At 46.2% G+C, this 12,647-nt stretch overlaps 1 protein-coding gene across 1 annotated transcript in view; it reads right to left on the bottom strand.

Moving 5' to 3' along the window:
• Positions 1–12,647, bottom strand: part of LOC115157907 (phosphatidylinositol 3-kinase regulatory subunit alpha-like) — a 198,601-nt gene that overhangs the window by 84,684 nt on the left and 101,270 nt on the right. Inside the window, exons 3-4 of the mRNA XM_029706241.1 lie at positions 4,256–4,348; positions 4,065–4,142 (exon numbers count right to left, since the gene is read on the bottom strand). Coding sequence (XP_029562101.1) covers positions 4,065–4,142; positions 4,256–4,348 — 171 coding nt within the window. The remainder of the gene's footprint in view (positions 1–4,064; positions 4,143–4,255; positions 4,349–12,647) is intronic.

Here is a 12,647-nt window from a genome sequence, read left to right as displayed (position 1 = left end):
GATATCCAGTGGAACAACCACTTTACAATAGTACATCTATATCTTTTTTTGGGGGGTAGGGTGGGGGGGAGGGTTAGAAGGATTACTTTATCCTTTCCCAGGTATTCCTTAAAGAGGTGGGGTTTCAGGTGTCTCCGGAAGGTGGTGATTGACTCCGCTGTCCTGGCGTCGTGAGGGAGCTTGTTCCACCATTGGGGTGCCAGAGCAGCGAACAGTTTTGACTGGGCTGAGCGGGAACTGTGCTTCCGCAGAGGTAGGGAGGCGAGCAGGCCAGAGGTGGATGAACGCAGTGCCCTTCTTTGGGTGTAGGGACTGATCAGAGCCTGAAGGTACGGAGGTGCCGTTCCCCTCACCGCTCCGTAGGCAAGCAACATCTAACGAAGGAACATTAGATAAACCGTCTGAAACTTTTTCAGCTAGTTGGCTGTCATAATTGCACTGATAAACGATGGGGAAATGTAGCCTACTCGTCCTTCTGCAGCTTGCCTGCCAACAATGCATGCTTATCCCAACCAAGCACCCAAAGAAAATTGGCTAAAGTTGGCTAGCTTGCTAGCTAGCTACTTCCAGACACAAAGGAGAGAACAGCTCACTCTGACCCTTTTACTTGTTCTAGCAGAGCTGGTTAGGCTGTTTACATGTTATCGAGAGCGTTCGTGACTAACTATTACTTTCTTTGCCTACGTTTACTGACACCGGTCATATTCAGCGGATGTTGCGCATTCGTAAATTCATTATTCTGTGCTCTGACACACAGCTGCGAGAGTGCTCTGAAATCGGAGTAGATAGAGTAGCCAGAGTGAATTTGCAAACGCAAGAGATATGCTTACTGGATAACAGTTGTTCCAGTTCATGCTAGCTAACCAAATGACACCTGCATCTCTAGCTGTGTATAACCACCGAAAAAATTATATGAGGGGAAAAAGTTGGTCACTCCTCCAATGACACACCATGACATCCTCCTAGCTAGGTAGCTATCTAGCTAACGTTAAAAACTGTTTTTAGCTTGCTACATAAATTGATACGCTAGCCCATTAGCCACGTTATGACTGACTTGTGATCCTTGCCCTTGCTAGTTTGATTGTATTGTCATTCCCAACATTAGTTAGATTAGTTAGTTTTTTTGTCCAGAATATTGAGTCATTGAAACTGAAACAGTGCATCCCGAATGGAGGCAGCCAACAATGATAGCAATATTTTTTGTACTACCAAGAAATGTATTGGTGAATTATATTAATCATACATTGAACTGCATCAATCTATTCTGCCAACTATGCCTTAGTGTTCGTCATGGAATGTTGAGGCAAATATATATTTTTAAAACCTGCTGTGTTATGCTGTGTAATGCTGTGTAATGCTGTGTGTTATGATATACTGTGTAATGCTGTGTAATGCTGTGTTATGTTATACTGTGTTATACTGTGTAATGCTGTGTTATACTGTGTTATACTGTGTAATGCTGTGTAATGCTGTGTGTTATGTTATACTGTGTTATACTGTGTTATACTGTGTAATGCTGCGTAATGTTATGTGTTACGTTATACTGTGTAATGCTGTGTAATGGTATGTGTTATGTTATGCTGTGTAATGCTGTGTAATGCTATGTAATGTTATGTGTTATGTTATACTGTGTAATGCTGTGTAATACTATGTGTTATGTTATACTGTGTTATACTGTGTTATACTGTGTAATGCTGTGTTATACTGTGTAATGCTATGTAATGTTATGTGTTATGTTATACTGTGTAATGCTGTGTAATACTATGTGTTATGTTATACTGTGTTATACTGTGTAATGCTGTGTTATACTGTGCGTCCTCTTTAGTGTTTATAATGCTGTGGGCTGAGACAGTCCCAGTTAGAGTTCAGGGCTGAGACAGTCCCAGTTAGAGTTCAGGGCTGAGACAGTCCCAGTTAGAGTTCTGGGCTGAGACAGTCCCAGTTAGAGTTCAGGGCTGAGACAGTCCCAGTTAGAGTTCAAGGCTGAGACAGTCCCAGTTAGAGTTCAGGGCTGAGACAGTCCCAGTTAGAGTTCTGGGCTGAGACAGTCCCAGTTAGAGTTCTGGGCTGAGACAGTCCCAGTTAGAGTTCAGGGCTGAGACAGTCCCAGTTAGAGTTCTGGGCTGAGACAGTCCCAGTTAGAGTTCAGGGCTGAGACAGTCCCAGTTAGAGTTAAAGGCTGAGACAGTCCCAGTTAGAGTTCAAGGCTGAGACAGTCCCAGTTAGAGTTCAAGGCTGGGTTTCCCAAAAGCATCGTAGCACTAAGATCATCTTCCGTTCATTTAGTCTCAATGGAACTAAGATGAACTTAGTGCTTCGATGCTTTTGGGAAGCCCAGGCGTGTTCTATTCTGTCTGCCAAATAGTGCAGAGGCAGAGCACTCCCTTGTGGAGCCAGCCTGTACTTCAACACAAACTTTCCCAACTTTCCTTCTGCCCCAATAGACTAAGATCTCGGACTTTCAGCAGTTCTGTATGAGTCTTAGCACACCTGAGAGAAGCTGTTCTGAGTGATTCTATATGCAAGATGTATTATTGCCCAGTCTGGCTGTTAAAGACCTGACAGGCTCACACCTGTTGAGCTGACATGCTGCAATTTCAGTTTACAAATACCGTAGCTCCTCAATTTGGGATTGGAGTTGTGTCCTGACATGATAAAACACTGTTAAGATTGGAGTTGTGTCCTGACATGATAAAACAATGTTAAGATTGGAGTTGTGTCCTGACATGATAAAACACTGTTAAGATTGGAGTTGCACACAAAGTGTGAACACAGGATTCATGTACCTGTTTCCAGAGTTGTGTTAAATGGGGTTATATAGGGATTATGTACCTGTGTTATGTAGGGGTATATAGGGATTATGTACCTGTGTTATGTAGGGTTATACAGGGATTATGTACCTGTGTTATGTAGGGTTATATAGGGATTATGTACCTGTGTTATGTAGGGTTATATAGGGATTATGTACCTGTGTTATGTAGGGTTATATAGGGATTATGTACCTGTGTTATGTAGGGTTATATAGGGATTATGTACCTGTGTTATGTAGGGGTATATAGGGATTATGTACCTGTGTTATGTAGGGTTATATAGGGATTATGTACCTGTGTTATGTAGGGTTATATAGGGATTATGTACCTGTGTTATGTAGGGTTATATAGGGATTATGTACCTGTGTTATGTAGTGTTATATAGGGATTATGTACCTGTGTTATGTAGGGTTATATAGGGATTATATACCTGTGTTATGTAGGGTTATATAGGGATTATGTACATGTTTTATGTAGGGTTATATAGGGATTATGTACATGTTTATGTAGGGTTATATAGGGATTATGTACCTGTGTTATGTAGGGTTATATAGGGATTATGTACATGTTTTATGTAGGGTTATATAGGGAGTATGTACCTGTGTTATGTAGGGTTATATAGGGATTATGTACCTGTGTTATGTAGGGTTATATAGGGATTATGTACCTGTGTTATGTAGGGTTATATAGGGATTATGTACCTGTGTTATGTAGGGGTATATAGGGATTATGTACCTGTGTTATGTAGGGTTATATAGGGATTATGTACCTGTGTTATGTAGGGTTATATAGGGATTATGTATTTGTGTTATGTAGGGTTATATAGGGATTATGTACCTGTGTTATGTAGGGTTATATAGGGATTATGTACCTGTGTTATGTAGGGTTATATAGGGGTTATGCACCTGTGTTATGTAGGGTTATATAGGGATTATGTACCTGTGTTATGTAGGGTTATATAGGGAGTATGTACCTGTGTTATGTAGGGTTATATAGGGATTATGTACCTGTGTTATGTAGAGTTATATAGGGATTATGTACATGTTTTATGTAGGGTTATATAGGGTTTATGTACCTGTGTTATGTACAGTTATATAGGGTGTATGTACCTGTGTTATGTATGGTTATATAGGTTTATGTACCTGTGTTAAGTAGGGTTTTCAAGGGTTATATAGGGTTTATGTAACTCTCTTATGTACGGTTAAGTAGGGTTTAGGTACCTGTGTTATGTAGGGTTGTGTAGGGTTTGTGTACCTGTGTCTAGAGCCTGTCTCAGTTCTGGGGGTCCGGTGGAGGCTGGGGTGGTCCGGTACAAAGGCTCACTCTCCAACCCTAGACAAGAGCAGGGGAAAGAAATGACTGAAATAGCGTGGCGTGATAATTCCAGAATGTGTACAATATATATTTCCAACATGATATTTCCTCTAAGTTATGGAAGTGTTTACCTTGTCTCTCCAGAGCTTCTATCAACCTGTGTAGTGCCACAGGAACATGTTCAGGCAGAGCACACACCTCTGGGGCCTCCCTTGGCCCCCCACCTGAGAGAGAGAGAGAGAGAGAGAGGGAGAACATTGTTCAGAGATATACACATAGACAATGCACACATGCGTAAATCAAGAGAAATGAGAGAAGTCAACCACATTCCCTTAGTGCTTCCCTTACTGATCCACACTCAACCACAGACCCAAACATGAATGTGTGTGTGAGAGAGCAAAAGAGAGAGCAAGAGAGAGAGAAAATAAAGAGAGAGAGAGAATAAAGAGAGAGAGAATAAAGAGAGAGAGGAAATAAAGAGAGAGCGAGAGAGAGAGAGACGTGGATGTGCATACGTAAGTGTTTGACCTGCACTGCCTCCTCTGTGCATCTCTGTTTCTTTCAGGAGCATCATTTAAATTCCGCTCTTCTGCTCTGTGTGACAAATGCACTATCCACACACACACACCCACACCATCTTCAACTTCAACCCCCCTCCCCACTGTGTGTGTGTGTATGGTCATGTGTGTGTGTTAGCGCACCTGCTGCCTGAGTGGTCAGGATACACACACACACACACACACACACACACACACACACACATACACACACACACACACACACACACACACGGGTAAAGACCTTGTTAAATGTCAGCCGAGAGGTGAGGCCCTGGTCACACCACAGAACATACCAGCAAATCCACTGCTCCCTGCCCACTCTCTCACCACGGCCTCTACCACACCACACACACCCTATATGCTTTCTACACACGCTCAGGGGAATCTGTTGCCATTATCATCAAGAGTAAAACGGTTGTAGGAATGCTGCCTTACATTAGCATTCACTATTAGAAAGAAAGGTGCTATCTAGAATCTTTAAGGGGTTTTCAGCTGTCCCCATAGGAGATACCATTAGTGTAGGTACACGGCATTAGCATGGGAGTCATTGTATTATTGGAGTTATATGAGAGAGAGAAAGAGAGAGAGAGAGAGAGAGGAGAGAGAGAGAGAGAGAGAGAGAGAGAGAGAGAGAGAGAGAGAGAGAGAGAGAGAGAGAGAGAGAGAGAGAGAGAGAGAGAGAGAGAGAGAGAGAGACACAGACAGACAGACAGACAGACAGACAGACAGACAGACAGACAGACAGACAGACAGACAGACAGACAGACAGACAGACAGACAGACAGACAGAAATGTTCCCTCTCTCAGCTCAGTTGTCTATTGGCCCAGGAGTTCGCCATGGATTTTCGGACCCTGGCCGCCAGCGCGGGATGGAACGATAGGGCCCTGATCGACCACTATCGCTGCAGTTTGCGCGAAGATGTCCGTCGGGAGTTGGCCTGCAGGGACACCACCCTCACATTCGACCTGCTGGTGGACCTGTCCATTCGGCTGGATAACCTGCTGGCCACCTGCGGACGTCCAGATCGGGTTCTGTCGGTTCCATCCCCCAGCACAGCCGCTCCGGTGCGCATGGAGCAGGGAGGTGCTGTGCGTAGGGAGATTGGAGGAGGTTCCGGCTCGTGCACCATCTGTGGCCGCAGAGGTCACACTGCTGGTCGGTGCCGGGTTGGTTCCTCTGGGGATCGAGGCAGCAGGCAGGGCATTCTGGCGTCACCCCAGGTGAGCCGGCACCCTTCTCACCCAGAGCCCTCTGTTGCACACATGTTTTTGTATGTTTCTTTTCCTGAGTTTCCCCCGCATTCCCAGCATAAGGCGCTCGTCGATTCAGGCACAGCTGGGAAATTTATAGACAGATCGTTTGCCCTTAGTTTAGGGATCCCCATTGTTCCCGTGGCTGTGCCTTTCCCCGTTCCCGCCATAGACAGTCGACCATTAGGGTCAGGGTTGATTAGGGAGGCCACCGCTCCTCTGGGTATGGTGACGCAGGGGGGTCACAAGGAGAGAATCAGTCTCTTCCTCATTGACTCTCCTGTGTTTCCCGTGGTGCTAGGCCTACCCTGGTTAGCTTGTCATGACCCCACTGTTTCTTGGCAACGGAGGGCTCTCACGGGGTCGTCGCGAGAGTGCTTGGGGAGGTGTTTAGGGGTTTCCGTTGGTGCTACTACGGTGGAAAGTCCAGACCAGGTCTCCACCAAGCGCATTCCCCCTGAATATTCCGATTTGGCTCTTGCATTCTCCAAATAGAAGGCGACTCAATTACCACCCCATCGACGGGGCGATTGTGTGATAAATCTCCTGGTAGACGCTGCACTTCCCAGGAGTCACGTGTATCCCCTCTCACAGGCGGAGACGACGGCTTTGGAAACATATGTCTCCGAATCCCTGCATCAGGGGTACATTCGGTCCTCCACTTCACCCGCCTCCTCGAGTTTCTTTTTTGTGAAGAAGAAAGAGGGAGGTCTGCGCCCGTGTATTGACTACCGAGACCTAAATCAGATCACGGTGAGGTACAGTTACCCGCTACCTTTTATCGCCACGGCGATTGAGTCAATGCACGGGGCGCGCTTCTTCACCAAACTAGATCTCAGGAGTGCTTACAACCTGGTGCGTATCCGGGAGGGAGACGAGTGGAAGACGGCGTTCAGTACGACCTCAGGGCATTATGAGTACCTCGTCATGCTGTACGGGTTGATGAATGTTCCATCACTCTTCCAAGCCTTTGTAGATGAGATTTTCAGGGACCTGCATGGGCAGGGTGTAGTGGTGTATATTGATGACATTCTGATATACTCCGTTACACGCGCCAAGCATGTGTCCCTGGTGCACAGGGTGCTTGGTCGACTGTTAGAGCATGACCTGTACATCAAGGCTGAGAAATGGCTGTTCTTCCAGCAGTCCGTCTCCTTCCTAGGGTACCGCATTTCCACCTCGGGGGTGGAGCTGGAGAGTGACCGCATTTCAGCCGCATGTAATTGGCCGACTCCCACCACGGTAAAGGAAGTGCAGCAGTTCCTAGGGTTTGCCAATTACTACCAGAGGTTTATCCGGGGTTTTGGTCAGGTAGCGGCTCCTGAAGGGGGGACTGGTACGTTTGCAGTGGTCGGCTGAGGCGAACAGGGCTTTTGGTCACCTGAGGGCTCTGTTTACCTCAGCTCCCGTGCTGGCCCATCCAGATCCCTCTTTGGCGTTCATAGTGGAGGTGGACGCATCCGAGGCTGGGATAGGAGCTGTGCTCTCTCTCAGTGCTCGTGTATGCCACCGAAGCTCCGCCCCTGTGCTTTCTTCTCGAAGAAGCTCAGCCCGGAGGAGCGAAACTATGACGTGGGGGACCGGGAGCTGTTGGCTGTCGTCAAGGCTCTGAAGGCTTGGAGACATTGGCTTGAGGGGGCTAAACACCCTTCTCTCATCTGGACTGGCCACTGCAATCTGGAGTACATCCGGGCAGCGAGGAGACTGAACCCTCGCCAGGCAAGGTGGGCCATGTTTTCACCCGTTTTGTTTTTTCCCTTTCCTACAGACCAGGTTCCCAAAATGTGAAGGCAGACGCACTGTCCCGACTGTATGACACAGAGGAGCGGCCCATGGATCCCACTCCCATACTCCCGGCCTCCTGCCTGGTAACGCCGGTAGTGTGTGAGCTGGACGTAGACATTGAGCAGGCGTTACGTGCAGAGCCCGCTCCCCTCCAGTGTCCCACTGGGCGTCTGTACGTTCTGTCTGCTGTCCGTGACCGGTTGATCTATTGGGCCCACACGTCACTATCCTCTGGTCATCTTGGGATCGGTCGGACGGTGCACTGTTTGGTTGGGAAGTACTGGTGGCCTACCTTGGCCAAGGACGTGAGGGTTTATGTTTCCTCCTGCTCGGTGTGCGCCCAGTGTAAGGCTCCTAGGCACCTGCCCAGAGGGAAGCTACACCCCTGACCCATTCCACAGCGGCCTTGGTCGCACCTGTCGGTGGATTTTCTTACCGACCTCCCCCCCTCACAAGGAAACACCACTATTCTGGTCGTTGAAGATTGGTTCTCTAAGTCCTGCCATCTCCTCCCTCTGCCCGGTCTTCCTACGGCCCTACAGACGGCTAAGGCGTTGTTTGCGCACGTCTTCCGGCACTACGGGGTGCCTGAGGATATAGTATCTGATCAAGGTCCCCAGTTCACTTTGAGGGTCTGGAAGGCGTTCATGGAACGTCTAGGGGTCTCGATCAGCCTTACCTCGGAGTTTCATCCCGAGAGTAATGGGCAGATGGAGAGAGTGAACCAGGATGTGAGCAGGTTTCTGCGGTCGTATTGCCAGGATCGGCCGGGGGAGTGGGCAGCGTTCATGCCGAGATGGCTCAGAACTCGCTCCGCCACTCCTCCACTAACCTCTCCCCCTTCCAGTGCATACTGGTGTACCAGCTGGTTCTGGCGCCTTGGCATCAGAGTCGAGTGGAGGAGACATGGGACGCCGCCCATGTTCACCTCCAGCGGGCCGTGCTGCGCCAGAAAGCCAGCGCAGACCATCACCGCAGTGAGGCACCGGAGTTCGCACCGGGGGAACGGGTCTGGATCTCGACCCGGAAACTGCCCCTCCGCCTGCCCTGCCGGAAGCTGGGTCCGCGGTTTGTGGGGCCATTTAAAGTCCTGAGGAGAGTGAACAAGGTTTGTTATAGGTTACAGTTTCCCCCTGATTACTGTATTAACCCCTCATTGCATGTGTCTCTCCTCAGGCCGGTGGAGGTTCCTCCGCCCCCTCTGGACATCGACGGGGCCCCGGCGTACTCCGTTCACTCTATACTGGATTCGAGGCATCGGGCGAGAGGCCTTCAGTACCTCGTGGAGTGGGAGGGGTACGGTCCAGAAGAGAGGTGCTGGGTTCCGGTGGAGGACGTGTTGGACCCTTCAATGCTGCAGGAGTTCCACCGTCTCCATCTGGATCGCCCTGCGCCTTGCCCTCCGGGTCGTCCCTGAGGCCGGCATCGGCGCGCTGCTGGAGCTGCGCGTCATGGGGGGGGGTACTGTCACGACTTCCACCGAAGTCGGGTCCTCTCCTTGTTCGAGTGGTGCTAGGCGGTCGGCGTCGCCGGTCTTCTTCATGTCTTAAAGTAATGATGGACTGTCGTTTCTCTTTGCTTATTTGAGTTGTTCTTGCCATAATGTGGACTTCGTCTTTTACCAAATAGGGCTATCTTCTGTATACCACCCCTACCTTGTCACAGTGGACTGAGGAAGAATGCAGAGCTGGTTTGCGCATGACTGAGTGCGTGCCCTTCGTTGTTTTTCCTTTCTATTGAATACGCGGTTGTCCGGTTGAAATATTATCGATTATTTAGACAATTGACAACCTGAGGATTAATTATAAACATAATTTGACATGTTTCGACGAACTTTACCGGTACTATTAGGATATATTCGTCTGCATGTTTTAACCGCCTTTGAGACGGTGGATTACTGAACAAAATGCGACAACAAAACTGAGTTTTTGAGATATAAAGAGGGACTTTATTGAACAAAAGGAACATGTATTGTGTAGCTGGGACTCTTGTGACTGCAACCAAATGAAGATCTTTAAAGGTAGGTGATTAATTTTATCGCTATTTCTGACTTTTGTAATTCCTTTACTTGGTTGTAAAATCTTTGTATGTTTTGTAAGAGAGGTGCTGTCCTCAGATAATCGCATGGTATGCTTCCGCCGTAAAGTCTTTTTGAAATCTGACAAAGCGGCTGGATTAACAAGAAGTTCATCTTTAAGCCGATGTATAACACTTGTATTTTTTATGAATGTTTATTATGACTATTTCTGTATTTTGAATTTGGCGCTCTGCAATTTCACCGGATTTTGTCGAGAACTACAAAAGTTTTGCTACTTTTTTCAACAAATCACATGTGCCAATTACCGTGAAGCTCTTAACCAACAGTGCAGTTCAAGAAGAGTTAAGAAAATATTTACCAAATAAACAAAAGTAAAAAATAATAAAAAGTAACACAATAAAATAACAATAATGAGGCAATATACAGGGGGTACCAGTACCGAGTCAATGTGCGGGGGTACAGGTTAGTTGAGGTCATTTGTACATGTAAGTGACTATGCATAGATGTTAAACAGCGAGTAGCAGCAGTGTAGAAAAACAAACCGGGGGGGGGGTGTCAATATAAATAGTCCGGTGGCCATTTGATTAATTGTTCAGCAGTCTTATGGCTTGTGGGTAGAAGCTGTTAAGGATCCTTTTGGTCCTAGACTTGACGCTCCGGTACCTCTTGCCGTGCGGTAGCAGGTTTTCAACATTGATGCCCTGAATTTAGCAGGCGCTATCGACAAATCAGTTGATAAAAGTGATGGGCTACTTTCTGCACATGCCACAGTCAGTGTGAACCTGAGTGACTTGACACAGCGCTGGCCAAACAAGATGTAGCTACAAACAAAACGGTTCCAGTCTGCCATGAAGCATTCATCAATGTATACGGGTAAGAGTCTAGCTACATTTTCAGATATAAGTTTCTAATTTAGTCAGAAAGTCATTTTTATTACATGTTTAAGCATACTGTTAGTTAGCAAATATTAGCTAGCTGGCTCGAAAGCTGACGTTATATGTATGATCTGTGTAGTAATATTATTCAGATACCATTTGCATTGCTAGCCTAATGTTAGCTAGCTAGAATTGAACCTAGTTTGTTAGATTTAGCTACCTGCGGATTCATACTACAGCTATGACATTGTTTGTATTGGTAGTAGTATGAGTTGAGATTATGCCGGTTCATTGTTTAGCTAGCTAGCTACCTAGCTAGCTACATGTCTAAACAAAGGGTGTGAACGATGCTGAATGGGTGTAGACAAAGAAGAGCTCTCCAGTAGGTGTAGCAAAACTTTCAAGGACCATTTTCTCAAAAGTGGGGTTACAAGTTTATCAACTTTCATAGCAGAATGACTTTCCCATTTTTCCTCAACTGCAGTGTATGAAATATAATTTTCTAGCTCTGTGTCTCTACTTTTATGCAATATAAAAAACACAATTTCAAATTTTGCTACATAAGAACGAATCGAGGTGGTCGGTCACAAATACTAAAACATGCCCACATTCCACCCACCCACCACAACCTTGCTTGATTACTCCTTCATAAATCCTGGATAAATTTAGGAATAAATGACCTCCTTTCTCTCTCCCCCTTCCTCCCTCCCTCCAGACAAACATACACAACTGTTTGGTATCACACACACGCATAGTCAAATTAAAACTTATGCCTGCCACCGGCTTCTTTTCTTCAATACACTGGGGCTAACCACATCTGCTGCCATGGTTTCACCAGCCCACCAGAATAAAGTGGCTGTTTGTTTGTTGGTGTTCATTTGGAGGTGGGGGGCATTATAGATGTATTTGCTAATAACATAGCTAGCTGCTATCTCAGCCTAAGATGTGATGGTCAGACCCATGCCTCAATCAGACAAGCTGATTCTGGGCCGGGAACCAGCCAGTTTGATTGAAAAAAAGATAACGTAGAATAAGTCTGCCTACCCGGTATACGCGACTAGCAGTTAAAGGGTAGTTAAACAACATCTGGAATTCATATAGAAGAAGCCAAGTAGAATTGAGAGCAGCTGTGAAATTCCCACTTTTGGGAATCAATTAGGAGACAAAAGACAGAAAGAAAGAAAGAAGCATCCCAATTATGGATTAGCATATCCAGCTATCCAGCTATGCTAATGTGTGGCAGGTATTGTAGAGGTTAAAGAAGAGGAGATCCACAGCTGAACAGGTATTGTAGATGAATAAGCTGCTACCACACCAGAGTAATCGAAGCACTCTCTCTGATACAAAGGAGCAGACACACACAAACCACACACACACACACACACACACACACACACACACACACACACACACACACAGACACACACACACACACACACACATTATGTCTCAAAATGATGAGGGTATCGTTGGAAATTTGGCAAAAAGGTTTTAACTCACGTTTAGAAAAGATATATCGATGGGTATTAAACGAGAGAAGAGAAAATTGCCTATTTCCAGTTATTATTCCCCTTGGTCGGATACAACATTTTTGACGTTTGATTAGATGATAATGTTAACAAAGTCACCACTCAGAAAAGAAAGCAGACAAAAAAAATCTACATGTCTAATGCAATCGAGCAATTTTTTTCATTTCCCCTATTGTCAAATAAATATGCCTTAGAGTGATATACAGTGCATTCGGAAAGTATTCAGTACCCTTGACTTTTTCCACATTTTGATACATTACAGCCGTATTCGGATTAAAAATATAAATATATATCATCAATGTACACGCTCTGTTCATCTTGGCCTCAATTTTGACTAGTCTCCCAGTCCCCGCCACTGAAAAACATCCCCACAGCATGATGCTGCCACCACCATGCTTCACAGGTTTCCTGGTGACGCTTGGTTTCATCAGACCAGAGAATCTTGTTTTTCATGGTCTGAGATACCTTTAGGTGCCTTTTTGCAA

This window comes from Salmo trutta, chromosome 22 (genome assembly GCF_901001165.1).
Source record: "Salmo trutta chromosome 22, fSalTru1.1, whole genome shotgun sequence".
NCBI classification, from domain to species: Eukaryota; Metazoa; Chordata; class Actinopteri; order Salmoniformes; family Salmonidae; genus Salmo; species Salmo trutta.
This window is presented reverse-complemented; position numbering and strand designations above follow the sequence as displayed.